General features: G+C 43.2%; 1 protein-coding gene across 2 annotated transcripts in view; it reads left to right on the top strand.

The window, feature by feature from the left end:
• The window catches only part of LOC115476385 (ubiquitin carboxyl-terminal hydrolase 22-A), a 169,172-nt gene that overhangs the window by 53,110 nt on the left and 91,102 nt on the right, over positions 1–24,960 (top strand). The window contains exons 2-4 of one of the 2 annotated variants that reach the window (XM_030212745.1): positions 8,153–8,285; positions 21,159–21,272; positions 22,266–22,310. In XM_030212745.1, coding sequence (XP_030068605.1) covers positions 8,153–8,285; positions 21,159–21,272; positions 22,266–22,310 — 292 coding nt within the window. The remainder of the gene's footprint in view (positions 1–8,152; positions 8,286–21,158; positions 21,273–22,265; positions 22,311–24,960) is intronic. The other variant, XM_030212746.1, reaches the window with a different exon arrangement.

Here is a 24,960-nt window from a genome sequence, read left to right as displayed (position 1 = left end):
GTGGAGGCATAAAGGACTTCCAGCCAAACAAAGAGCTGGATTGACTGAAGAAATTCAGTTTTTAAAATGTTTTCTTACTAGTACATTTTTTATATTTGAGCAATCCATTTGTGGGTCGAATGAGATCATGTAGCGATTCTGAAAATACAGCATTACTATTCTGATAGCATCTCACTTTACTAATCACATTAAGAATAATTAGTTTCCCATTTGTTTGATGGATTGTATGTTTCATCCTAAACTGCAGGAAGTGGAATGGTAATATGAGAAAAATGTTCGATCTGTGTTCACTATCAAAACCAAAATCCAGTCCTTTTGTATTGTAGTTATAGAATTGTTTCCCTGTATTTAGTTGGAACAGTTGTCCATTTCGGTCACTGTGTCACTGATGATAGGGGTATAAATGATAAGTACATTTTGCTATATGTCTCCTGGGCCAACATTTATTTTATTTTTATTTTTTTAAGCAGAATCAATAACTTCATATGTAGCATCCTTAATCTAAATATGATGCTTTGCATTTCAGATTTCAAGTTTAGATTTATGTAATACTAGTAAAAGAGGCCAGTTTCCAACAAAAAGGAAACGGGCGCCCCTCCCCCCCATAACCTCCCTCCTCCCCCTCTCCCCACCCCCTTCCCCTCACCCCCCCTTCCCCTGTCCGAGTTCCAGGACCCCCTCCCCCCTCTGTCATTTCAGTATCCGAACCCCTCCCCTCTCTGCCCCTCCCCTTCATAAGAGCCGGCTGTTTAAAAGCTTTTACCTCCTGCACGTACAGACGCCACTTCAGACAGCCTCTGCTTTCGCTTCTGTTTCAGCTGTTCCTGTGGTCCCGCCCTCATTTCCTGTTTGCGGAAGAGCGGGATCACAGGAACAGCTGAAACAGAAGCAAAGGCAGTGTGAAGCGGCATCCGTGTGTGCAGGGCTTCACTGTGGCCGGCGGACCGCGGAGCAGGAGGTAAAACGTATTTGGGCGGAGGAAATCAGAGGAGGGGGGGCGTAGAACTCGGACAGGAGTGGGGCCATCGGACTGGAGCGTCCGGTGGCTGCTGCTGGGTTCTCTTCCCTCTCACTTCCCATTGGTCTGCCCTGTGACGTCATCCCCAGGGCGGACCAATGGGAACTGTGTTACGAACCCAGGCATCCAGACGGGTGTGCAGAGCTGCAAATTATTATATACGATACTGAACCAACAGTGGAAACTATCTAGGCAGTTTCCAAATTTACAATTCAGTAAGGCAATGAAAGGAACTACAATTTCAATAGGAAAGAGGAAAAAAGGAAGGAAAAGAGAGTATGGGTCAGAGGAGGTGACAGCGAGAGCAAGGTGACAGTAGAGTGTACATATATACCCCAACTCAGCCAGTATTGAGTAGGCATCTTGGAAAAGGAATGTCTTTAATCTTGATTTAAATTTGTCAAGACTACATTCCAATCAAAGATAGGGTGGCAATGAGTTCCATAGTTTTGGACCATTGATAATGAAACGTTTTGAATGAATGGTGTCAAAATGAATCAGTTTAAATGAAGGAATGAAAAGTAGGTTTTGATCTGAAGAATGAAGACTCCTAACTGGAGTACATGGTATAACTTATTTCAATAAGTAAAGCCATTGACCTGAATGCAACACTTTGAAGATCAGGAGTATAAGCTAATAGGTAATATGGTGGGTTATCAGCAACCAGTGTTCGCTCTTGAGATGAAATGTGATACAGTCATATTTATGGCTGTTTGTCAATAATCTTACAGCTGAGTTTTGGACAAGTTGAAGATGACAATTATGAACAGATATACCTTGAAGAGCATTACAGTAATCTAAGTTTGAGATTACTTGGGAATGAATAATGATCTTAAGCGCTGAACTAGTGAAGAGGTGACGGATAGGGTAGATCATGTGCAACTTATAATAAGAGGACTTTATCAGTGCAGAAATATGTGCCGAGTAAGAAAGGGTTTCATCTGGAGTAACACTAAGACCTTAAGGGTTTGTTTGGGTGATGGGGATACCAAACATTATAATTTAAGTCAGCTAGTGATGGTGTGGCCAGGCTGAGGACCAGAAATTTGGACTTTTCCAGGTTGAGTTTTAATTTATGATTATGTAAAACACATGTGGAGGAGTGGCCTAGTGGTTAGGGTCGTGGACTTTGGTCCTGGGGAACTGAGGAACTGAGTTCCATTCCCATTTCAGGCACAGGCAGCTCCTTGTGACTCTGGGCAAGTCACTTAACCCTCCATTGCCCCATGTAAGCCGCATTGAGCCTGCCATGAGTGGGAAAGCGCAGGGTACAAATGTAACAAAAATAAAATAGATACTATTGGAGATTCTACATGGAATGTTGCTACTATTGGAGATTCTACATGGAATGTTGCTATTCCACTAGCAACATTCCATGTAGAAGCCTGCGCGGCCACATTGGTGATCTGCAAGGACCGACTTCTACATGGAATGTTGCTAGTGGAATAGCAACATTCCATGTAGAATCTCCAATAGTAGCAACAGTGGAGGAGTGGCCTAGTGGTTAGGGTGGTGGACTTTGGTCCTGGGGAACTGAGGAACTGAGTTTGATTCCCACTTCAGGCACAGGCAGCTCCTTGTGACTCTGGGCAAGTCACTTAACCCTCCATTGCCCTATGTAAGCCGCATTGAGCCTGCCATGAGTGGGAAAGCGCAGGGTACAAATGTAACAAAAATAAAATAGATACTATTGGAGATTCTACATGGAATGTTGCTACTATTGGAGATTCTACATGGAATGTTGCTATTCCACTAGCAACATTCCATGTAGAAGCCTGCGCGGCCACATTGGTGATCTGCAAGGGCCGACTTCTACATGGAATGTTGCTAGTGGAATAGCAACATTCCATGTAGAATCTCAAATAGTAGCAACAGTGGAGGAGTGGCCTAGTGGTTAGGGTTAGGGTGGTGGACTTTGGTCCTGGGGAACTGAGGGACTGAGTTCAATTCCCACTTCAGGCACAGGCAGCTCCTTGTGACTCTGGGCAAGTCACTTAACCCTCCATTGCCCCATGTAAGCCGCATTGAGCCTGCCATGAGTGGGAAAGCGCAGGGTACAAATGTAACAAAAATAAAATAGATACTATTGGAGATTCTACATGGAATGTTGCTACTATTGGAGATTCTACATGGAATGTTGCTACTATTGGAGATTCTGGAATGTTGCTATTCCACTAGCAACATTCCATGTAGAAGCCTGCGCGGCCACATTGGTGATCTGCAAGGGCCGACTTCTACATGGAATGTTGCTAGTGGAATAGCAACATTCCATGTAGAATCTCAAATAGTAGCAACAGTGGAGGAGTGGCCTAGTGGTTAGGGTTAGGGTGGTGGACTTTGGTCCTGGGGAACTGAGGGACTGAGTTCAATTCCCACTTCAGGCACAGGCAGCTCCTTGTGACTCTGGGCAAGTCACTTAACCCTCCATTGCCCCATGTAAGCCACATTGAGCCTGCCATGAGTGGGAAAGTGCGGGGTACAAATGTAACAACAACAAAAAATCATATATATGCTGACTGAAGGCATTTTTAATATGGAGGGTTCAACTGGATTAAAGCATGAACACATACTACTTTAGAAGTGAGTAATATGCAGTGCCGTACCTGTACACCTAAGAGACCACCCAACTCCATGGAGCTTCTGTCTAATCAATATACACACAACATTTTATTTTATTTTTTTAAATAGAAGTGCTGAAGGTGTAAAATCTCTCCCAAAAAGGTGAGTTTAGACTAGAGATGGAGCATGACTGAGGCAAAAAGATAGCCAGCTGTCAATTTTTTTTATCACATAACTTAAAACAGATTGGGTGCTTGTCTTGAACTATTTGAAGCTAAATTGGTGCCAAAATGAATGTCCATGAGAGGGGAAATTGGAGCTTGAGTGAAGTCATATTTTATGATGGATTCTAAAAGTGCCCTTTTTTGCATGGTAACAGACAGTGTTAGTTTGGTTCTTTAGTAGATCCGCTTGATATAGGCATTTCAGGAAGGCCTTAAATATGGTTGTTTTTGCAAAAATTTTAATTGATTTTACATAGCTTCTTAAGTAACATAGTAACATAGTAGATGACGGCAGAAAAAGACCTGCACGGTCCATCCAGTCTGCCCAACAAGATAACTCATATTTGCTGCTTTTTGTGTATACCCTACTTTGATTTGTACCTATGCTCTTCAGGGCACAGACCGTATAAGTCTGCCCCGCACTATCCCCGCCTCCCAACCTCCAGCCCCACCTCCCAACCACCAGCTCTGGCACAGGCACAGACCGTATAAGTCTGCCCAGCACTATCCTCACCTCCCCAGCCCTGCCTCCCAACCCCGGCTCTGGCACAGACCGTGCAAGTCTGTCCAGCACTATCCCCGCCTCCCAACCACCAGTCCCGCTTCCCACCACCGGCTCTGGCACAGACCGTATAAGTCTGCCCAGCCCTATCCCCGCCTCCCAACCTCCAGCTTTAATTTTTTTTTTTTTCTGTTTTTATGTTAAATGTATTTCTGTGGTCTTAACATGTTGTAATTCACCCTGAGCTCTGTTCAAGAATTTGAATGACTTCATAGAAATAGTATGTACATTTTGATGAAGAATACCAGCATGTTGTGTTGCAATGGCAGATTTAAAAATGAAGGGTTTGTGTTACTAAGGCGTGCTAGCATTTGTAGCGCATGCTAAACGCTAGAGACACCCTTAATGGGTGGTAGTAAGTCCTCCCCCTCTCCCCCCCCCCCCCCCAACAAAATGGCCACGCACCAAGTGGTGTACTTACTGCATGGCCATTTCTTTAACAGAAAAAGTCTGCCTGTTACCCGCTGCGGTAAAAGGGGGCCTCAGCATGTGTCGTAAAAGGATCCCGTACTGTCTTATCTCAGTGAGGACATTCATGGCTTTGCAGTGGTTTTTGCCTAGTTTTTTTTTTTTTTAATTTGGGTTGGAGATTATATATGACATTTGAAGCTGGCATACAGGCTGGAAAAAAAAAGTTTTTAAAGTTCTTTTTTTTTTTTTTTTTGTGGGAGGGGGTTAGTGACCACTGGGGGAGTCAGGGGAGGTCATCCCCGATTCCCTCCGGTGGTCATCTGGGCAGTTGGGGCAATTTTTGGGGACTTGTTTGTGAAAAAAAAGGGTCCAAAAAAAGCGGCCCAAATTCTCGCTACTGCCGCCCTTCTTTTTTCCATTATTGGCCGAGTGCACCCATCTCTCCTTGGCCGATAAACACGCCCCAGTCCCGCCTTCACCATGCCTCCAACACGCCCCCATCAACTTTGTCTGTTCCCGCGACAAGACTGCAGTTGGAGGCTCCCAAAATCAGCTTTCGATTATACCGATTTGGGCGCCCATGAGAGAAAGGCGCCCATCTCCCGATTTGGGTCGAAATATGGGCGTCTTTCTCTTTCGAAAATAAGCCTGATAGTGTCATATATATTGTGTGTGTATGTATGTAATACAATCTAGAAGACAAACTATTGGTCTTGATATAAACTTATTTATTTAAATACATGCAATAGAATCTAGAATTTATTATTTATTTAAATATGTATTACATACATATACACCACACACACACACACACACACACACACATATATATATATATATATATATATATATATATATATATATATATATATATCCTATATAATAATTCTCACCTCCAACATTCTGAGGCTGCCTGGAACCGTGGTTTCCAGCCAGAGCCACTCAGGAAAGTGGAGTAGATAAAAGTGATGTCATTCCTGAAGTGCCACTGATTGGCTGCTATGACATGCTGCAGGACGTTCAATAGACAGGAGTGGAAGTGAACAACAAGTCTATGGTAAGCAAGGAAGCCCATTGGTTAATCTCTGATTCCAATCCCCAAAGCAGCCGTCATTCCTATACACTCAAAAAAAAAAAAAAAAAAAAAAGGAAACCTAGGAGCTGGTTCTCATTGCCGTTTTTACAGCTGTTTCCACTGGACAAAAGGAGGGAGGAGACACACAGACCCTGCAACTGGGAGGGGGGAGAGGGGGGACCCTGCAACTGAGAAAAAGGGAGGGGGGAGGGGGACCCTGCAACTGGGAAGATGGGAGGAGGGGGGACCCTGCAACTGGGAGGAAGGAAGGAAGGGAGGGGGGGGGGCACCCCTGGAAATGGGTGACATACCGGAGGGACGACGACCCTGGAACTGGGAGAGAGGGGGGACCCTGGCACATACTTTAATTCTCACACACACACTCGCACCCAGTCTCACTCTCTCTGTCACACACACACACACTCGCACATTCACACTCTCTCAAACATACACACTCTGAAGAAAACCTTGCTAGTGCCCGTTTCCTTTAAAACAGAAACGGACCTTTTTTACTAGTAAATAATAAATATAGACAAACTATTGGTCTTGATTGATGATAAACTTGATTTGTATCACTAAATGATATCTAAAGAAACTGAACCAAATGATGGTTTTCTTTGCAAAAAAAGTCTGTGTGTTCTCTTCCCCCCCCCCCCCCCTGAAAAAATTGGCTAATAAATGCTATAGAATATGGAGCAGGGCCTGAAGTACAAACATTACTTGGAGGCTTGAACTCAAAATATAGTTGTGGGACGAGAGAAAAAGGGGGGATATGTTAAAAAAATTTTTCAGATATTTATCAGGCTTTGATAAAGTGTAAGAAAGCATCTTCCATATTAAGAAAACTCTGGAAATCTTGTCAGTTTATTGGACTGATTTTCATTTAACATAGTAACATAGTAGATGACGGCAGAAAAAGACCTGCACGGTCCATCCAGTCTGCCCAACAAAACTCATATTTGCTGCTTTTTGTGTATACCCTACTTTGATTTGTACCTGTGCTCTTCAGGGCACAGACCGTATAAGTCTGCCCAGCACTATCCCCGCCTCCCAACCACCCGCCCCTCCTCCCAACCACCGGCTCCGGCACAGACCGCACAAGTCTGCCCAGCACCATCCCCACCTCCCAACCACCAGCCCCGCCTCCCAACCCCGGCTCCGGCACAGACCGTACAAGTCTGTCCAGCACTATCCCCGCCTCCCAACCACCAGCCCCGCCTCCCGATCCTGACTAAGCTCCTGAGGATCCATTCCTTCGGCACAGAATTCCTTTATGCTTATCCCACGCATGTTTGAATTCCGTTACCGTTTTCATTTCCACCACCTGAAAACGGTAACGGAATTCAAACATGCGTGGGATAAGCATAAAGGAATCCTTTATCACCTATGACTTGTTGTTTGACCCTTTGTTTCCATTTTAAAACCAATTCAAGGGCAAGAAAAGACTTAAGTTTGGAGGAAATAATGCTTGAAATACCCTGCCAGCAGGGGCAGTAATAATCATAACCAGCATAGTGTTTAAAGCATGCAAGGGACAGAGAGAGAGAGCAGATGGGCGAGCAGCAGGTAGGGGAAATGGTGGTGGTGGTTGGGGGGGGGGGGGCGACTGTAGTCTAACATGGAACATTAGAGGGTAGAGAAGCCGGTGTACACAGAGGTCAAGTACAGCTGCGTCAGGCTTAGCACAGGACAGTGCTGGCCTGCGGTAGTGTAGATGCATGTTTTGGGTGCGCATAGAATCATTTTGCAGAGCACCTGTAAAAAATGCCTTTTTGAAATTTTTTTTGAAAATGGACGTGCGGCAAAATGATAATTGCCTCGTGTCCATTTTGGGTCTGAGACCTTGCCGCCAGCCATTGACCTAGCAGTAAGGTCTCATGCGGTAACGGTCTGTGCGCGTGGAATGACGATTACCTCCCGATTACAGCCAGTGTGCCAGAAAATAAAAATATTTTCCGGTGCAGCTAGCAGACACGCGTCAAAAATGAAATTACCGTAAGGGCCATTTGGTAGCCAGGCAGTAACTTAAGATTGATGTGCTTTGGGTGCTCGTAGGCGCCTACACGGCTTAGTAAAAGGGCCCCTGGATGGGTTCGATGGCCTTTTCTGCCACCATCTGTTGCATTACTACTGAAAGCAGTGTGATATAAATGAAATCACTTACCACCCATAGGGTTTTAATGATTTATCTTTTTAAATAATGTTTTAAAATTGATGCCCTTGTAACTAACAAGTAGCTTTAGAGGGTTGATACGGTCTGTCTGTGCCAGTTTGGATAAATGCAAGTTTTGCTTTTGTTCCAGGCAAAATCGTGTATCTGTCATTTGTGCGGTGCCCATCTGAACCGACTCCACTCTTGTCTCTACTGTGTCTTCTTTGGCTGTTTTACAAAGAAACACATTCACGAGCACGCGAAGACAAAACGACACAATTTAGGTAAGCTGCCTTCATATACTCCACGGACAGTACTGTGGGATGAAAATTAAAATGGCGCTAGAGTGTTCCATAAAACGCAGTTTGCTTACTTCACAGGTAACTCTGGTGCTCAAAGCTCAGACCTGGAACCCTAGAATTTCCAAGCCACATTGATCGACTTCTTGGCAAACTATCAAATGAACCATATGCATGTCCACTTTTACTAAATTATTTTACTTGAAAATATATATATGTGTGTGGGTGTTTTGTTTTTTTATTTTAAACATTTGGCCTTCAGCATTTGTCTTAACATTTGCTAATTCTGATATGAAAGAGTGTGTATACATGCACAGTTCCAGTTCTAATGCCTAGCTCAACAAATAGTAGTTAGGATTTTGATGTTAATTTACTTTTGATAAACTAAGGTATTTAGGGCAGGGGCGTAGCCAGACTTTGGCGGGAGGGGGGTCCAGAGCCCGAGGTGAGGGGGCACATTTTGCTTCCCCCCCCCACGGCGGTGCCGCCCCCCCCCCCCCCCCCCGGCTGCCATTTTTGACCTCCCTGCTGCCACCACCTCCTTTGCCCCCCCCCCCCCCCAGCACCAACCCTCTTGACCCCCTCTTCCCGCAGCTGCTGCCAACCCTCCCCCACCGTCAGGTACCTTTGCTGCTGGGGGTCGCCAACCCCCGCCAGCCGAAGTCCTCTTCTCCAACCCCCGCCAGCCGAAGTCCTCTTCTCTGGCGCAGCCACATTGCTGATATGCAAGGGCAGGCTTCTGTTTCTGTGAGTCTGACACCCTGCACATCAGACTCACAGAAACAGAAGCCTGTGCGGCCGTGTTGCTGATCTACAAGGGCAGACTTCTGTGTCCTGCACGTACGTGCAGGACATCAGACTCACAGAAACAGAAGCCTGCCCTTGCATATCAGCAACGTGGCTGCGCCAGTGAAGAGGACTTCGGCTGGCGGGGGTTGGGGACCCCCGCCAGCAAAGGTACCAGACGGCTGCGGGGGGGGGCCAGGGCCAAATCTACAGGGGCCTATGCCCCCGTGGCCCCACGTAGCTACACCCCTGATTTAGGGCCCCTTTTATGAAGCTGCGGCAAAAGGGGGCCTGCGCTGGCATTGGTACATGTTTTTGACGCTCGCCAAGGTCCCCTTTTACCGCAGTGGGTAAAAGGCAGGTCTTTCTTTTCTTTTTTTTTTTCAGGAAATGGCCATGCGGCAAGTGAAGCACTCGCATGACCATTTCAGGGCGGAGCACTTTCCGCCACACCCTTTCTCCGCCCATTCCACGACCCCCTCAGAGAAAAATCCAGAAAAATGTAGTAATGCACGGTAACAAGCAAACCAGCACATTACCCCTTAAACATGTTTGTACAACCCCTGGATTCTATATATTGCGCAGAGATTTCCATGCAAAAATCAAAGTATATTCCATAACAATGCACATAACTTAATTAGTTAAGCTAATCAGCACTGATAATTGGATGTTAAGCAATTATCAGCACTAATTGGCATTAATTAGAATGTACATTCACTACCTGCTAAGTGTATTTTGCAAAGTAGTGCGCATAAATTCTAATGGACGCTGCCGAAAAGGGAGCATGGGCATTCCAGAAAACTTATGCGCAGAGTTATGGAATATACTTGCTCTACACCTAACTTAAGCGCCGAGATTTACACCAAGTTTTACTACATTACTTGGCATAAATGACTGCACCTTGAATCATGGCCACTCGGCGTATTCTGTGCAGAAATTTAGGCTTATTCTATAAAGTACGCCTAAATTAAGGCATACTGTATAGAATGCGCTTAAGCAGATTTCATTTCGGTGCCAAAATTTTAGGTGTGATATATAGAATCTAGTCCTATGTGCTTAACACCATTTAGTAAAAGAACTCCTAAATTTGCCAAGTTTTTTTTTCTATTTGTGTAGCAAAATTTGAATAGCTAATCCTTTCAGAAGTTGCCTAATGTTTTTGTTGTTGACAAAACAAAATGGAAGAGAGTTAAGTTCCGCCATTGATTTTAAAGAAATTATAAGTGTAGGTTAAAATATTTTGAGTTTTGAAAGGTGGTGGGTAGCTGTAGGCAGTATTTTTTTTTTAAACATTTTTTTGTGTATGAAATGTTTTTTCTTCCTCTTTCCTCTCTTGGCCTTTCTTCCCTTTCCCTTCCCTCAGCCTCTCTGCTACAATCCTTTACCTAGTTAGAGTGTCAACTTGCAGGCTCCAAATTTTAAGCACGTAAGCACCGCCATGCTGGGAAAAGACCAAAGGTCCATCAAGCCCAGCATTCTGTCTCCGACAGTGGCCAATCCAGGCCCCAAGAACCTGGCAAAAACCCCAAAATTTAATAACGATCAATGGACTTTTCCTTCAGAAATGAGTTCGAGTCTAACTACGCGCTGAGTAAAGAAAAACTTTTTCACCTGGGCAACTAGCATCCCAGATTTTCCAAGCCTTTTTTAAATGATGTATCCACCTACCTTTAGTCTATAATGATATATCTAAGCAAAAATCAAATCTGCAGGAACTGATGAGAAATGTTATATACAATTTTTAGATTCTTAAAAGTGGTTAAGGCTTGCAAAATTAGAATATCAATGTGTGTAATCCTCTGTATCTCACTATATATACATTGACTGTAATCAATGAAAACAGTCAATGCCATTGATTTTCACCTAGTTGCGTGAAGAAAAATTTTCTCCGATTCGTTTTAAATTTACAACTTTGTAATCCTAGTATTTTTGGAAAGAGTAAACAAGTGATTCACGTCTACCCGTTCCACTCCACTCATTATTTTATAGACCTCTATCATATCTCCCCTCAGCCGTCTTTTCTCAAGCCTGAAGAGCCCCAGCCGCTTTAGCCTTTCCTCATAGGCAAGTCGTCCCTTCCACTTTATCATTTTCATATCCCTTCTCTGTACCTTTTCTAATTCCACTATATCTTTTTTGAGATACAGTGACCAGAATTGAACACAGAATTCGAGGTGCAGTCACATCATGGAGCGATACAAAGGCATTATAATGTCCTCATTTTGTTTTCCATTCCTTTCCTAGTAACACCTAACATTCCTATTTGCTTTCTTAGCCGCTGCCACACACTGAGCAGAGGGTTTCAACATATCATCAGTGATGACACCTAGATCCCTTTCCTGGTCGGTGACTCCTAATGTGGAACCTTGCATTACGTAGCTATGATTCGGGTTCCTCTTCCCACATGCATCACTTTGCAGTTGCTTACATTAAACGCCATTTAGATGCCCAGTCTCCCATTCTCGTAAGGTCCTCTTGTGATTTAACAACTTTGAATAAGTTTGTTTCATCAACAAATGTATTTACCTCAGTAGTAACTCCCATCTCTAGATCATTTATAAATATGTTAAAAAGTAGCAGTCCCAGAACAGACCCCTGGGGAACCCCACTAACTACTCTTCTCCATTGAGAATACTGACCATTTAACCAATCCAAAATAGGACACTACCTCCTATCCCATGACTCTCCAGTTTCCTCTGGAGTCTTTCTTGAGGTACTTTATCAAACGCCTTTTGAAAATCCAGATACACAATATCAACCGGCTCACCTTTATCCACATGTTTGTTCACCCCTTCAAAGAAATGTAATAGATTGGTGAGGCAAGATTTCCCTTCACTAAATCCATGTTGGCTTTGTCTCATTAATCCATGCTTTTGAATATGCTCTGTAATTTTGTTCTTTATAATAGTCTCTACTGTTTTGCCCGGCACTGACGTCAGGCTCAGTGGTCTATAATTTCCTGGATCTCCTCTGGAACCTTTAAAAAAAAAAAAAAAAATCGGCGTTACGTTGGCCATCCTCCAATCTTCCGGTACCATGCTTGATTTTAAAGATTAAGTTACATATTACTAACAATAGTTCTGCAAGTTCATTTTTCAATTCTGCCAGTTCTCTGGGATGAATACCATTACAGTAATTGTTCCGTGTTAGTATATAGGATGTCTAGTAACTGTGTTGGTTCTGAAGAAAATGGATTTTCACTAGGTGGTAGTATTAAGACTTCACTGATTAAACAAGACAAATATAAAATATGATATCAAATTATATCATTTATTGTTGAGATATAAAATTGACAAAATAAAAGGTGGGTAATAATTTGTATTGGCCTAATTCTAAGAAAAATGTCCATAAATTGTATTTTTCGGAAAATAGACAAAATAATACCAATATCACTTTCGTTGGCCGCTATATCCTCAGTAAGGGTTCATTCAGTGTGGCTTACAAGACTGCTACAGAAACATCAATAAATTACATCAGCAGAAACAGTCATACATAAAAATAAAACATAATTAAAATTCAAGAAATGAGAATTGTACTCAAATAGAAAACTCTTAACTTTCTACAAAACTTATTCAATTCGACCCTAATAATACTTGGCAAAGAATTCTAAAATGATACGGCTGCCAAAGAAAATAAGGACATGAATTGTCTAGTATACCGAATTCCTTTGAAAGAAGGAGGTCAAAGCAACATCATCACACATATAAACGGCGAGTGACCGTACTCACTCGCAAATGCGCAGTAGAGACTTCCCTCTCTGTCCCGCCCCGCGTCAATACATGATGACGAGGGGCGGGACAGAGAGGGAAACTGCGTGAAGGGGAGGGAACCGCCGAGGTCGCCGCCACTGGTACCCGCCCCCTCGGAGTCGCCGCTGCCGCCACCCCTCCACCCGTCCCTTCGCTATTCAACTTACATCTCCGCAGCAGGCAGATCAGCTGAGCTGCCGTTGGCCTTCCTTCCCTGCCTGTGTCCCGCCGTCACCGACGTTACGTCACACGAGGGCGGGACACAGGCAGAGAAGGAAGGCCGACAGGAGCTCAGCTGATCTGCCTGCTGCGGAGATGTAATTTGAATAGCGAAGAGATGGGATGGGTGGAGGGGTGGTGGCGGCGGCGACTCGGGGTGGGGGGTACCTGCAGCGGTGAACTCAGGGGAGGGGCCAGCGGCGACCCACTAGCCCGTTTTAACGGGCTCAACAGCTAGTGTTTCATAAATGAGATATAAAAGTAGGTAGCGAAACAGAAACGATGTCAGTTGGCATTGCAGATGCCGTCCCATATGTTACTTGAAAAATCAATCAAGCTGCTTTAACCGGTTTACGCTTATTCGCCGGGAGCCAGTGTAACTTGGCAATATATGGAGAAATGAATTGATCTAGCTGAAATGTTTTTTGAATTAATTGCAATTTCTTCATAAGTTTAGAAGATAAACCCAAATAAAGAATATTGCAATAATCGAGGTACGATAAGATGAGCATCTGGACCAAGATGACAAAAAACACTTTGATCAAAATATAAGTGAATTAAAGACAGCTGTTTTAATTTGAAAATTAGTATTTTTCCATAGTTTGGCACTTTGGAATTCATAAGTCAATGAAGGGTCCAAGACTATACCTAGAACCTGGGACTTAACCTCAACAGGTAAAAGTTTATTATCAGATAACCAAGTGGAAGAGGGGAAACCAGTACCTGAAGTCATAAACCAGGAAATTTGCTAGAATTAAACTTTAACATAATTTTCAAAGATGGAGAGCCTTTCTTTCCTCTGATTTGGAACCAGTAGTTCATATTAAGCTAAACCGTTAATCCTGAAGTTAGATGTCTTGTTTACTTGTAAGTCATGCCTTCAAAAGCTTTTCCATCAATGGAAAGAGCCCAAGCTGTAAAAAGATGTGTAATTTCTTTAAGTGCATAGGAAGAAAGAAGATTGTAGCTGTAAAGCATCTTTTTGTAAAAAAACAAAATAAAACAAAGACATCCTCCTCACAGTTTGATATGGTGCTTGCAAACAATTGGCTCTTGGAGTAAGAATAGCCTTGTATCTACATATCTCTGATTCAAAATTCTCAGTGTGAGCAGGACTAGTTTTGTGATAGTGTGAACATTATTTCTGAGTTCTAATGTATAAATCTGAGAAGGCTGTAACTTGGTAATCTAGCATTTTAAAAAATAAGGTTGGGAGGAAGTCGTATTAATAAAGAAAAATAATGTCTATGTATTCTCTAAAATTTGTCTTCTCTATGTAGGATCCTAGTTTTATTCACTGGAAAATGATGAATCACCAGATCTGCTCCCACTTTTGAGGCAGACTAGCACCTGAAAAGATACAATGGTCCAAGGTCCAAAAATTGTTCAAGCATCTTCATTCTCCCTCACAGCAGATAAGACTGAAAATTTGCTAAATAATTCAAGCACTGACAGATCGAGGAACGGCTGGAATGCAGAACTGTGGTAGAATAGTGCAAAGCCCTTCAGAAGAGGGATTCTTGAGCTAGGCTAGCAGATGGGCTTCGGAAGAGTAATTGGGAGGTAAAATTGAGAAGTGGAGTGTTGCATTAAAGCTCTTTCAGCATTGAAACATTCCTGCATCCCTTTCTAGTTTAACCGTAGCTCTTGGAAGTTGTTTTGAAGTATGATGTAATACTGGCAGGAAGTAGCACCCCCACAGGCGATGTAAAAGTAGTTTGTTCTGTTCCCAGAATATAAGGGCTTTACAACAGTGTGATTCCTAAACTGGGGGTCAGGACCCCAAGTGGGGTCCCATTATCAGTCACCCGAATTATAGCTACGTCATGCAAGGTTCCATGTTAGGCGTTACAGACCAAGAAAGGGATCTGGGTGTCGTCATTGATAATACACTGAAATCTTCAGCTCAGTGTGCTGCTGCGGCTAGGAAAGCGAATAGAATGTTGGGTATTATTAGGAAAGGTATGGAAAACAGGTGTGAGGATGTTATAATGCCGTTGTATCGCTCCATGGTTCGACCGCACCTTGAGTACTGTGTTCAATTCTGGTCGCCGCATCTCAAGAAAGATATAGTAGAATTGGAAAAGGTGCAGCGAAGGGCAACTAAAATGATAGCGGGGATGGGATGACTTCCCTATGAAGAAAGACTATGGAGGCTAGGGCTTTTCAGCTTAGAGAAGAGACGGCTGAGGGGAGACATGATAGAGGTATATAAAATATTGAGTGGAGTGGAACAGGTGGATGTGAAGCGTCTGTTCACGCTTTCCAAAAATACTAGGACTAGGGGGCATGCGATTAAACTACAGTGTAGTAAATTTAAAACAAATCGGAGAAACATTTTCTTCACCCAACGCATAATTTAAACTCTGGAATTCATTGCCGGAGAACGTGGTTAGCTTAGCAGAGTTTAAAAAGGGGTTAGACGGTTTCCTAAAGGACAAGTCCATAAACCACTACTAAATGGACTTGGGAAAAATCCACAATTCCAGGAATAACATGTATCGAACGTTTGTATGTTTGGGAAGCTCGCCAGGTGCCCTTGGCCTGGATTGGCCACTGTCGTGGACAGGATGCTGGGCTCGATGGACCCTTGGTCTTTTCCCAGTGTGGCATTACTTATGTACTTATGTACCATGGCGCCTTAGAGTAAATGATTGATCATAAGCCTTGCCCCTCTCCCCTCACACTTGTGTAGACTGAAGTGAGGGATACAGTTCAGACCTATTACACATTTACTGGGACGCCCTTTCCTGGTTCTGTGCATGCTCTCTCTGTAGTGCCCCAGACAAACTTGCATTTGCATCAGTCTTTATGCATTACAGCTGAGCCATTGGGTCAGTCCCCAAATTTCCCATCTTGTAACAAACATATTTTCGGAGCTGTCTGCAGGTACAGCTTACTGAGAACTGGCCCTTTACTCACTGTGATGCAGTGTCTGCTCTGGAATCCTTAACACAATAGCTTCTTCCACAAAATGGATTTTCAACAGTCACCTAGTCTCCCTCCAGAGCCTAGTCCAGGTCCCCTTCTGGACTTGTGTTCCTTTATGCCTTTTCCCCAGGGCGAGCCTCTATGGGGAGGTGAAAATATCCCACTCCTCCCTAGGTCAGTAGGGTGTTACATAGTTCACGTCAAGGTCCAAAACAAACAAACAAATACATATGGCAACAATGCTTGATTCAAAAACTGTTTCTAGTTAATAACAAATGAAAAAGAAAGGCCAAGCTTGTTAGCCTGCCTGCCACCACCCTCATATCTTCTGGAATCTATTCCTCCCTTCAGCAGGTAGTAACAACAAAACAAAAACAGTTCTGGTTTAGACCAAATAGTTCTCAAAGTCAGTCTTAATGCCACAGTTCAAAGACAGGAAAATAGCAAGACAGGTCTGTACCTTCTTAGGCTTGCAGGTCTTCTGGCCAGGAATTCCACACTCTTCAGTCTCTCAATAGAGACTGAGCTCTGCTCCTGTCTCCTCTTTTATAGCACTGTTGACTCCTCCTCCTCCTGTTTCCACTCCCTCTGATTGGCCAGGACCTTTTCCCTCAAGCTGTCCTGCTGAGGCTCTAACCCTCCCGCTTCTGTGATTGGTTTGGAACCCACCTTACCCAGCTCCCTCTGCTGGGCTTTGAATTTTGCGGTTCCCACCTCCCTCCTAGCCTGTTCCTCCTCTGGGGATTAAATTCTGTGGTTAACGTTTCTTCTCCTCTGGGTTTCCCCAATTCCTGTGTTGGGATATACACTCCATCACACTTACCTAAGAAAAAGCAAGCATGGTACATCACCACTAAGTGTGGTCTATTTAACATGTTTTCAGGGTATCCACAATGAATATCATGAGACATTTGCATATACTGGCTTCTCGCATGCAGATTTATCTTCTCCATATTCATTGTGGATATCCTGAAAAACTGCCTGCCTAGTGTTCTCCTGGACAGGTTTGAAAACCACTGAAGTAAAACTAGAAATCTAGGTGAAATGTGGGATATCAAGGTAGCTGGATCTGTCTTGCATGTTGGCTACTTTGGATGCGGTAGGTTAGTGGTATTGAGGTATCATTTGGAAAGATTGCACGAAGCTCGGAGGCTGGATCTCACAGTGGAATTGGTGGCAGTTTGGATTATTGTGGACTCTTGTCTCATTGGGTTTCAGAGGAAGGGTGCAAGCTGAGTGTGAACTGAAAAAAAAATTATGCATGATCAGCTATTGTGTGGAGTACAGTGGAGGAAGATGAAAAAAACTGTCTTAGATAAGAAATGATATATCCAGGAATAACTGAACAAATGGACGACCTAGTTGGTTTTTCTGCTCTCATCCACTAATACGGTGTTAGTCTGTGAAATTTGCATTTGATTTTGTTTGTGGAATGTCAAGTTGGTTATCAGCTCAGGTGGTGGCCATCCCACAGTTAGAACCACAGCTAAGATGGATCACCATGTGAGGCACTTTGCAGGAGAGACAGCAGCAGCATGGATTCCTCTCGGAAGATACAGCTGCACATTAGTGCCTGGCCAGAGCCTCCCTGGATTATTTGATTGCGTATTAGCAGTCATATCATCAGAGCAGCTTCATGCTGCCCAGGATGCAGATTGGAGGTACTGAAGAGCTAGACAATCTATATTTGGCACCTTTCCACCTAACCCTTCTCAAGGTGTGGTACATCAGTAAATGTAGCTAAAAGCTAGCTTTTAGCATTACATTTGTCCAGCATATTCTCCTTTTATGCTGAACTTGCAAGTCTGTTTGTACAGAATACCACAAGCATCCATCTACTTTAAGGGCAACCTCGATTTTGATGAAATATAATTCTTTCTGTTTACCTTTGTACTTGATTATTTATATATATACAGACACACACACAGTGTTTCCCAAGTCCGGTCCTGAAGTACCGCTTGCCAGTCAGATTTTCAGGATATCTACAATGAATATGCATGACAGAGATTTGCTTATAATGGAGGCAGTGTATGCAAATCAAGTTCATGCATATTCATTGTGGATATCCTGAAAACCTGACGGGCAGAGGGTACTCCAGGACTGGACTTGGGAAACACTGCTCTAGAGGAAAGGATGGATGGAGAGAGATGAAACAGACATTTAAATACTTGAAAGCTACTGAAAAGCAACATCAGCAAATAACTTTTTTTTTTTTTTTTTTTTGCATGGAGCAGCAGTTACGATCTAGCTTTCATACTTAGCAAGACTAGATGGACCATTCCTTTTACTAAGTGGCGGTAAGCCCAACGTGGGCTTACCGCTTACTGTACAGGAAGTACCACTGGGCTACCACAGCAGCCCAGATACTTCCCACCCTTAGCGCACCATGATTTATCCCTGGAGGAGAGGAGAAACAGGGGTGATATGATACAGACGTTCAAATATTTGAAAGGTATTAATCCGCAAACGAAACTTTTCCGGAGGTGGGAAGGCGGTAGAACTAGAGGACATGAAATGAGATTGAAGGGGGGCAGACTCAAGAAAAATGTCAGGAAGTATTTTTTCACGGAGAGAGTGGTGAATACTTGGAATGCCCTCCCACGGGAGGTGGTGGAGATGAAAACGGTAACGGAATTCAAACATGCATGGGATAAACATAAAGGAATCCTGTTTAGAAGGAATGGATCCTCAGAAGCTTAACCGAGATTGGGTGGCAGAATGGGTGGGGGGGAGGCGGGGCTAGTGCTGCGCAAGACTTCTACGGTCTGTGCCCTGAAAATGGCAGATACAAATCAAGGTAAGGTATACACAAAAAGTAGCACATATGAGTTTATCTTGTTGGGCAGACTGGATGGACCATGCAGGTCTTTTTCTGCCGTCATCTACTATGTTGCTATGTTGTAGTGCCAGAGTGTACCCAGTGGTAATCGGGCAGTGACGCATTTTGCCTGGTTACCACTGGGTTAACGCGGGAGCCCTTACCGACACCTCAATGGGTGGCAGTAATAGCTGTGTGGGAAGTGCTTTACTTGCCACCCGACCATTTCCTCTAGGAAGAGGAGACTTCCCTTTTACCAAGCTGCGGTACAAGGGGGCCTTGGCGCGCGTGTAAAACATGCAGCGACGCCAGCGCCGGTCCCCTTTTGCCGTAGCTTGGTAAAAGGGGCCCTTTGTTATTTGAACACCATATACCTTCTGTACCTGAAGAACGTAGCTCACCTTGATCTACTGTTAGAAAGGCATAAGCTAAATACAAACAAAACCAAATATATCCATTGGCGTTGGGATAATTTCTAGACGGCAGCTTGACATTGGAGGTGCTGCTAAAGGAAAACCTCAAACAATGGTGTCATCCTTTCAGAACTTTAAATCGCCTTACTTTAAATAGAGAATTAGAATTTTTGAAGCATTTTGAAGGGCATTGCAGAGATTTGAAAGCAGAATTGCACAGATTTGCCTGTTTAGCAAAGAGGTGTTGCCATAGCAACAGTGAGTGGGCGTTTCTGTGCATCCACAAACATATCTCAAGACATTGCACTGAAATGTGGGCATTAAACATGGCCTTTCTGTGGCTCTGCTGCAGTCAGATTTGAGTTGGTTATCTGAGCTTTTAACTAGAAATCTTAATTATCAATGGAATTTGATACCCTGTTTTTTATTATTAATTTATGGCTTGGCTATTCCCCTACCACCACCATCACTCTTTGAGCTGGAATCCTTTGCAGGTACCCTTGGATATTCCCCCCCCCCCCCCCCCCCCCCGATTCATATTAATTCCCAACTGTACCACCAAGTCATTACAGAAACTGATCTTGTCTGAGGGTTCCTTCAAGAATCTTAAATGAGACCTACTGGTTGTCATCGTTGTGTGCCCAGCGGGATGGGAATGTTACCTTCATACAGCTGGTAGCAAAAAGAATGTAAGTAGAAATATTGAGGACTGTTCAGAATCCATTTTAGAAAGATGAATTTTGTGACCACCACTCTTAAAATCAAACAGGTCATCTGTTCTGTGGAAACACATTTACACTTCTCTAGTCTCTCTGCTTAGAGTTTGGCCTGTTTCATGCTTTCACATTTTGTCGTCTTTGTCCGCTTCTGGCCTCTTCACAGAAATGTAGGCAGCACCCAGATGCTTCCTTTTGCTCAAATCCCTAAATATCATCTTATCTGAATATGGTCTTCCACTGGGATCCTGGTTACATCCAATCATGTTTCTTGTCTCTGAAATTCTTTTCTTATAATAATCTCGTCTAGAACAACTGAACTGGACCCAAGGATGTGTGTCGTTCTAAACATGTGCTTTCCTTTATGACCCCCTCCCCTGGGTTCCCTTCTTTCTCACTTCTGATTTAAAAGCATTTCAACGCAGAATTATTCCACAGGAGGGAACGATCAAGAACCTGTCTATTCTGGTATTAGGTGGGGCTTGAAGAAAGAATTACAAATTTTCCTTCTAAGCTGATATGAAAAAGAAACTTTTAGGTTTATAATTGGGACTTTGGCCTACCCCAAAAATATTTGCTACCTGCAGTCTAGCTTTGATACCATTTATTTTGATTGGACTGTCCGGGAAGTAATTTTAAGCCTTTGAATGTTGGAGTGCAGCTCCTGAAAAGTCTATGGTATTTGGAAGCAGATCCATTAAAGTGGAGGCAGTCTTGGAAATGCTCTAGGGAAATAGCTTTTGTGTACCTAAAATGTAGCTCACCTAGAACTCACGTTTGGAGAGAGAAATATTTATATCCAAAAAAGCCAAGCACACAGTTCCACTTTAGGTCATTAAGTAGATCTCGTGTTGAGGCATCTAATTGTGTATTGCACTGAGGAAATAATTTTCTTCCAGAAGTCTTCATGAATGTTGAGAGCTGCTCAGGTAATGGGTCTAATGAGCGATTTTTGACACATTCATGACAAATTTGATAATGTGATTGGCAGATTAGAATGCAATGGATAATTTATTTACTTTTTTAAATTCTTGGTTTTTAGTTGAATTCTTCATTCCTATATCATCTTCTGTAACCCAAAAATATCATTGAAATTGCCAGCTGTAGAGCGGTCAACTATCATGGACACAGTGAAAAAAAAGCAGACACGATGTCCGATGACATGCGTTTTTCTTTTATTTCTCTCAACATTAATCCATAACATCTCTTTTCTCTTCTCTTTACAGCCATAGACCTTTTGTATGGGGGTATATACTGTTTTATGTGTCAAGATTACATATACGATAAAGACATGGAACAAATTGCCAAAGAAGAACAACGCAAAGCTTGGAAATTACAAGGTTTGGTTTTCCTTTAGTACCTGCCTGAACTGTTTGGGCGAAGGAGAAGGGGTGAGGGAGGGGGTAACAGCTTATACTTTCTTATTGATGGTGAAATAAGGGCGAGAGAAATTGGTAAAAGATGGGGATGTACGCTCTTTCTCCAAGAGCTAGACTTCCTCATTCATAGGCCAGTTTTAAATTAACCTACATGTTAAAAGTGTATTTGTTAAATATATTGGTTTTTAGGATGGTAAATGTATTCTAAGTAAAGATTTGAATTGTCTGTCTTAGTCATGGAGACCTTGAAGATGAGTTCCCCTTCACTTAAAATACCGTATTTTTCGGACTATAAGACGCACTTTTTTCCCCCAAAATTTGGGAGGAAAATGGGGGGTGCGTCTTATAGTCCGAAGGTAGCGTTTTTGGACCGCCGTCCCGTACTTACATGATTCCATGTTCCCCGGTGGTCTAGTGACGTCGGGGCAGGAAAGAGCCCCCTCTTTCCTGCCCATCGCGCTGCTCTCCGTGCTCCTCACTGCTTTCTGACAGGTCTCGGCGATATTCAAAATGGCCGCCGAGATTCTCGGCGGCCATTTTGAATATCGCCGAGACCGTCAGAAAGCAGTGAGGAGCACGGAGAGCAGCGCGATGGGCAGGAAAGAGGGGGCTCTTTCCTGCCCCGACGTCACTAGACCACCGGGGAACATGTAATCGTGTAAGTACGGGACGGCGGTCCAAAACTCGGACAAGACGCACCGGAGCACCTAGGTTTTAGAGGAGGGAAAAAGGAAAAAATTTTTTTTCCTATTTCCCTCCTCTAAAACCTAGGTGCGTCTTATGGTCCGGTGCGTCTTATAGTCCGAAAAATACGGTACTTCCAGTTATTCTGTGTAGAATCTATTTTACAGCTACCTGCACACATGTACCCTACACTATGCAGTTAGATATGATATAAATGCACACATTTGTTTTCTTATTCAGTTTGCTTTCCCTAATTTTTTTCTTTTTTAGCCTTCACCCCAACAATGGTTTCTCCCTACCAGTGTACAATGACAGGTAAGAGGCGTGGGCTGCAGACCCACCTCACCAAGAAGGGTTCCCTTTGATGATTGTCCTACCATTGCTAGATGGGATTTATCGTTAGGAATTTCAACTTTGTTGTGCAAAAATCTTATTTTTTCTTCTCTAAACCTATTGCAGAGATGAAGAGAATGAGCAATTTTGAATTTCTAGTAGATCTTTGAACATTTGGTTGTTTTGGGGTTTTTCCCCCACTTTCTAGGCTGATTTTTCTCAGTATATTTTTTTTCCTTTAATGATCGTTTAAATTTAAAACAGTGCACTGTTCCATTCAGTGACAGCTATCAATAGTGAATTCAAAATTTGTATTTGGAGACATTCTGCAATTTATATGCTCAGATGGAAGCCCTGTATTGTGATTGGCTACTTGCCAGTATTTTAGTAGGGTTAATATTTTTGTGAAGTAAATAGTATGTTTACTGTAACAATTCTAAAACAAAGATTTGAATAAAAAAATATATAGATATATAGCCTGATAATTTCCTCCAGGATCAGGCATTTCTTTCTCTTCAGCCCTCCTGGTGGGTTTGGGATTGTTTGGTTAAGGTTTCTTAACTATTCAAGCTTTTTATTGCCTCCTACCCTGTTTATTAATCGGCAAAACTGTCTCCTTAAGCAGTATACAGAGACCCAGCATTTCAGAAGTACATAAGGGAGAGGAATGATTACGTTATATTAATGAAAGGTGTTACTTTGTAGGTCTTTTCTAAAAATCTTTACCAGTTCCCATGTAGTACCTTGAATATGTGGGAACTGCCAGGTTGGCGGTTAGTCACAAATGACTTTGATTGATCCACACGTACACCACCACAGCCAATGGCATGTTCTACATGAAATATAAATTCAGTAATCCTCTTCCTAGTTTAGTGGTTTATAACAGTTGACATTAATCTATCAAAAAAATAGACTAAACCAGGGAGGGTTTTCTGGAGGGTGAAGAAGCCTCAACAGTGCACCCTTGATTTTGAAATATATACTTGAGGCTTAGCCTTCATCAACTAGGGGCATTCACTGTCATCATTGGCTCAGCTCGTCCTCCTCCTCCTGATTTTAGATTTTATATGTTGTGCAGGTTTTAGCGTTCAATTTTTTCTTTCTTTTTCTCTCTTTAACCTTATCCCATACTTAACTTATCTGGGTTAGCTGTGCACTGCAATGCACAGTTAACCTAGATAAGTTAAGTACCAGATAAGGTTAAAGAGATAAAAAGAAAAGAATTGAATGCTAGGAAGAGGATTACTGAATTTATATTACATGGTGTAGAAGCATCTTCTATATAAAACAAAAAGTGAGGAGAGTGGATGAGGATACCAACAATTATATATTTATTCACTTAAAAAATAAATTGTAGACATCTCTTCGGAGAGGAGAGGAGTATTACAAGTCCGTTCTGCTTTTTAATATATATTTCATATATATCTTTTTGAAGAGAGGAGACCTGAGAGGATTGTGTCTCGTTATTTCCCTTGGAGTACACATTCCATGTTACATCTTCCGAGGTTACAAAGACCCCTGAGGCAGGCCATTGGGCCGAAACACGGCCGTGTCGGGTCATTTTTATGTACATTGTTATTTTTTAACTTTTTATTTTTTAAGTGAATTAATATATAATTGTTGGTATCCTCATCCACTCTCCTCACTTTTTGTTTTATATCCCACGGTTTCGTGAGGGTTTTTACCTCCTTTTTTGTTTTTGCTTTGTTTTGTAGAAGCATCTTCTTCAGCTCGGAGTATTAGTTAATAGATGTTCTACATAAACCCACGTGGACACCCAATTAACCTATCCAAATTCTCTGTTCCTTGTCACTTGCAGCAGATGAATCCAGGAACTAGTGGGTTAAGTCCGCCTACTAGCAGGTGGAGATAGGCATCACTTCCTTTACTTTGTTTATCTCTGACGCCAGCTCCTTCCTCAGTATGTCTCTATCTCAGCAGGTGATGGATGGCTTTTTCTCCAGCTCTTGGGCCCAAGGCCTCTGAGGGTGCTCCTGGGCCGGTGGCCAGTTTGAGCCAGGGGTGGCGGACTGGTGGTGTCCTCTTCGGCAGCATACGCAGTTGCTGGGTCCCTGCTGCACCTCAGATTCCCTCTGAACAGGCTTTTGCTGTTCCTTTCCTTCCCTGTTTGTTTCTGCTTCCTCACTGGAAAAAAAAAAAAAAAAAAAGAGAACCATAGAATTTATTTAAAAGAGGAACAGAGAAGCACAGGGAAGTGTGTTTTTGCTGAGAGCAGGTTTGTGTTACTGCTGTCCGAGTCCTGTTTTTTGTTGCCTGCTTATCTGAGCCTGCCTCGAAGTGGAGTTGGAGAGTTTTTTTTTTTTTTTCTTCAGCTCTGCTGTCAGTTCCTGCACTTTCCCGGTCCGGGGTAAGTTCTGCTGGGTTCCTGTTCAGGGGCGGGCGATGGCAGCGGAGGTGGTAAAACGCTGTTCCCGATGCAGGAAACGGCGTTCAGCGGCGGGCCTTTGCAGCGCGGGGTGCGCTGATTTGGCGGGACTCGACGGAACATTGCCCCCCCCCCCCCTTGAGAGCGTGCTTTCCCGTCCGGAGCCTGGCGATTGGTCACGGAGCCGGCTCCGGTAGCGGTTTTGGGCAAAGCTTCTTCTCCGCTGGTAGCGGAGTCGGGGGGGGG

The sequence above is a fragment of the Microcaecilia unicolor genome, chromosome 8, assembly GCF_901765095.1.
Source record: "Microcaecilia unicolor chromosome 8, aMicUni1.1, whole genome shotgun sequence".
In the NCBI taxonomy this organism is placed as follows: Eukaryota; Metazoa; Chordata; class Amphibia; order Gymnophiona; family Siphonopidae; genus Microcaecilia; species Microcaecilia unicolor.
Note: the sequence above shows the minus strand (reverse complement) of the source record. Positions and strands in the feature narration are given on the sequence as shown.